This window comes from Carassius carassius, chromosome 2 (assembly GCF_963082965.1).
Source record: "Carassius carassius chromosome 2, fCarCar2.1, whole genome shotgun sequence".
In the NCBI taxonomy this organism is placed as follows: Eukaryota; Metazoa; Chordata; class Actinopteri; order Cypriniformes; family Cyprinidae; genus Carassius; species Carassius carassius.
Genome location: NC_081756.1, coordinates 31,206,926 through 31,210,724, shown reverse-complemented (window position 1 = coordinate 31,210,724; position 3,799 = coordinate 31,206,926). Strand labels below are relative to the sequence as shown.

The 3,799-nt window shown below is 39.7% G+C and overlaps 1 protein-coding gene across 2 annotated transcripts in view; it reads right to left on the bottom strand.

The window, feature by feature from the left end:
- Positions 1 to 748: 748 nt before the first annotated feature.
- Positions 749 to 3,799, bottom strand: part of LOC132108121 (carnitine O-palmitoyltransferase 1, liver isoform-like) — a 36,435-nt gene continuing 33,384 nt past the window's right edge. For both annotated transcript variants that reach the window (XM_059514694.1, XM_059514684.1), the window contains 2 exons: positions 2,965 to 3,140; positions 749 to 2,266 (listed from right to left, as the gene is read on the bottom strand). In XM_059514694.1, the coding sequence (XP_059370677.1) occupies positions 2,030 to 2,266; positions 2,965 to 3,140 (413 nt within the window). In that variant the 3' untranslated portion in view covers positions 749 to 2,029. The remainder of the gene's footprint in view (positions 2,267 to 2,964; positions 3,141 to 3,799) is intronic.

The following is a 3,799-nucleotide window of genomic DNA, read 5'->3' as shown; positions in this document are numbered from 1 at the left end:
AAGAACATCAGCGCTTTTGAAGTGGAGCCTTCAGGTATCATTCCTGTTTTTTCCCTTATATTGTTAATAGCTCCACGAACCTGAGGTTTTAGAGAAAACAGGCCTGTCCTTAAATCAGATCTCAGCCTGTACAAGTCTTACATAAACATTCCCAAGGCACAAAGTCAGGCAAATTAATGTCTGGTGTTTAGCTTTTGCATATATTCATAAGTTATGAAGAAGTCTGTTAGAAGCAGGTATAGGCATGTAGAATTTCCTGGGGTTTGAAAAGGAGGGGTTTCAATCTGATTTTATGTAAGTGCAAACTTGTTACCTTGTCTCTAAAACAGGCACTGTAATTGCACACTCGACCATGTTCTTCCCACTTGCAAGAGACTATTCCCGTTCTGGTTGCACCATCTTTATGCTCCAGTTGATAAGCACTCAATGTCCAATGTGTTTCAGAAATACTTTGAATTGCAATATCTTCTTAAACAGACCTTAGAAAGAATATAAGGTTTAGTTTGGGCACTGAAGATTCATGGTGTTTCTGAGCTGACCTATGGCATTTTGTCAAGATTAGTCAGCAAATCATCAAGAGTTAGTGTTCCCCAGTCTTCACCCTTCCCTTAGGGCAGCCAGGTCACTGCCTGTGAATGTATGCATGCTCCAAATACCGCTCCAAATGCCTTCCAAAAGCTATCGACTCATCCAACTATTTTAGATTAGGCAACATGCAGTAAAATAATCTGTAAAAAAACAGGACGACTTTAGAAGCTTCCATTGACTTTACTTAAAAAAGGAGACAACCTTTTTTTTTGGTACACATCATTTACATACATAAGCAGAAAAACTAAAATAGATAATATACAAGAAAAAACTGTCAGTTGTGCATGTAATATTTCATTGGGACTGAATTTTATGGGTTTCATCAAAATAAATAATGCCTTGATACAGTGCCATTACATTTATTACATGAAATGTTTGGTGGCTCAATTTGCAACACTGGTTATACTATGGTCACTGTCAACATCTTATGAGACTATTCATACATATTCAAGTATTTTTTAAAACAAAAGCAATGGAATACTATGATTGTATGTTGAAAATATGCAAAAGGTTATTGCTTACTTTCCCTTTAAAAAGATTGTTTGATTCTTTTGTGTATATGTGTAAAATGCTGTCTAAATAACAGGATTTGCAAAGATAAAAAGGCAGAAACTCAGACTGGAAACAGTAATGTTATGGATACAATATGTGACACCCAAAGTCCAAGATGACTTGATTGCAGATGTCCTCAGATATGATATCAGACTGATATTTTTGCAATGTTTTCTGCCTTCCATTGCAACGATATATTGTTTGATAGAAAAGGCTTCACCTTCATTCTCCAGGGCACAGATTATGGATCTTGAACAGCCAAGCATAGATACAGTTTTTCCTGGTTGAGCTTATCTCCAAACAACCAGTCTTACTGAATTGTCTTTTGAATACAATCTTGTTTTTTGCTTTTTTCCTAAAACGGAAAAACTCTTTCGCAAACTCCTTTAGAGTCCAAGTTAGCACCACAATGTTCATAAAAAATAGTGCTGTTAACATCAGTCCTTGGCTTTGCACAGCCAGCCAACATTTTCCCTACTTTTCTTCTGTCTTTATGCCACAGGTGTGGTATTTTAAAGGTGCAGGTAAAGAAATCTAAACTCAATATACTCATTCCTTAAAATATGACATTTAAGATAGGATGCAAGCAAGACAGAACCATAAATGCTCTTGCAGACGGCAGACTTTTGACATTTGCATTCTGGCAGCTTCCTCAGCATCAGTTTTGTGCATCCCCATGATATTCATCAAGACTGCATTCTCTCTTGTCCCATTACATTCATTTTCAATGTTAACTTCTAGTGTTTCGAAGGCTGATAACACACAGAGTGTTCATAATCTAGATTTGAGAAAGACTGTGGGCGAGTGGTATGATTCATGAAAAAAGTGCCTCTACTGACCAAGACTTGGCTATAATCCCTTGTTTGTTCCCATTTGGGAAAGCTGGCCATCATTTGTGTGACGTGTTGATCTGGATCTGTGGGCGGATTGTAGGGTGTCTGTCGGGGAGGGTCATGAGGGGCCGGTGGAAACGGGCTTGCTCCTCATCTTGAAGTTTTTCCATTTGCCTCCTAAACTTTCTGGCGAGCAGGATGGATGGGACTCCTCTCCTTAACCTCTGGGCAGCATTTCTTTGCCATACTTCATATTTGGAATACTTCACACCAAGCGGCCCTTCTGAGATGTCCTGCAAAACAGAAGAACTTGCTGTAGATTCTGTACTTCATTGATTTGTTGTCGTATTATCAACTGACTTTGTAATTTTGAAACACTGTAGCTCAAACTATAGAGCATCGTGCTACCAACAGAAAGGTCATGGGTTCGATTCCCAGTAACTGCATGAACTGATGAAATGTAAAACTTGAATGCAGCAGTGTGAATCACTTTGGCTAAAAGTGTCTGAAAAATGGGGGTTGACAATTGTGTTGTTGTTTGTTTTTGTTATTTTCAAATCTAAGCCATGGCCAGCTGGCCAACTGTCTTGCCAATGCTTAACATATTTCCATGCCAAGAGCACATGGCACAAAAATTTGCCAGAATGTGGCATAACACATGTACTTGTTTTGGTGCTTGGAATAATGACATCATTGCAAATGCTGTCCAGTAGAGTTTTATGGTATTACCATGGGCTTTTGTTTGTGTAACTATCCCCCTCAGTGTTGTTCGTACATCATCTTTAATGCATTCTACAGATTTCTGATGATCTGTGCCATTTTCTACATTGCTCAGCGATTCTGAAAGAGGAGACTAGGTTAATATTGATTTTGGCATGATAAAAACAAGCTGCGTGTCTGACTAGCCTGTCTAGTCTGTGTCTGTGGGTTCAGCAAAATCATTGTGCTGGGCTTTCGACAGGGGGAGGGGTTGATCATCAGCCTCATGTACCTTGTGAAGAGCCTGCGATGCTGGGAAGGCCTGCAGCGAGCTGGAGGAAACATCTCGCTCTGACTTCACAGGTTTGGCACAGTACTGCTGCAGGAGACGCAGCTCGCAACTCCGAAAGCAGCATTCTTCCACTATTCCACTCTGAGAACGGCGGACATTTAATCTGTTCGGTTTACCTGGGTGGGGGAAGAGAAGGTAAGTGATCAACTCTGGGGTTCCCCTGGAAAGCAACCAACGCTACCAATTCACACCCTATTGTTTATATTCCACCAAATCCCAAATGTGGCTGCTGGCATGTTCCTAGGATTTCTGAAATCGGAGATTGCATCAACAGTTCCCTTCTTTCTGTCCTGTTGTTTACAACTCCCTTTTTATTCCTGGTACTAACGGATTTAAAAAGGACTTTAAACGAACAGTACACAGAAAAACAAACATTGTTCTATGTTCCCAGGGACGTGTGAATAGCTAGCAAAATGGATCCTTTAACCTTGCCATTTGCCTACTAAACAGAGATAAAAGATAAAGAACAGCAGGAGAGGTACAAAAGGGGGAAGTCCACTGTCATTTGATAGGAATATAGGGGATGAGAGAGAGAGAGAGAGAGAGAGAGAGAGAGAGAGAGTTGCAAACAACTAAACACTTGCAGACACTAATTCACTTTGCCCCCAAAATACATACATTTCACAGCAGTTAACAGAACTAATGGATATCATTGAGAATACTTTGTAGAAAGCAATATGATGAATTGTCCTCAATAAACAGCCTCATTGTTACAGTCATTCGTGTACATGTAACTATACAAACAGGCATTTGAAAGACAAGACATATGATAATT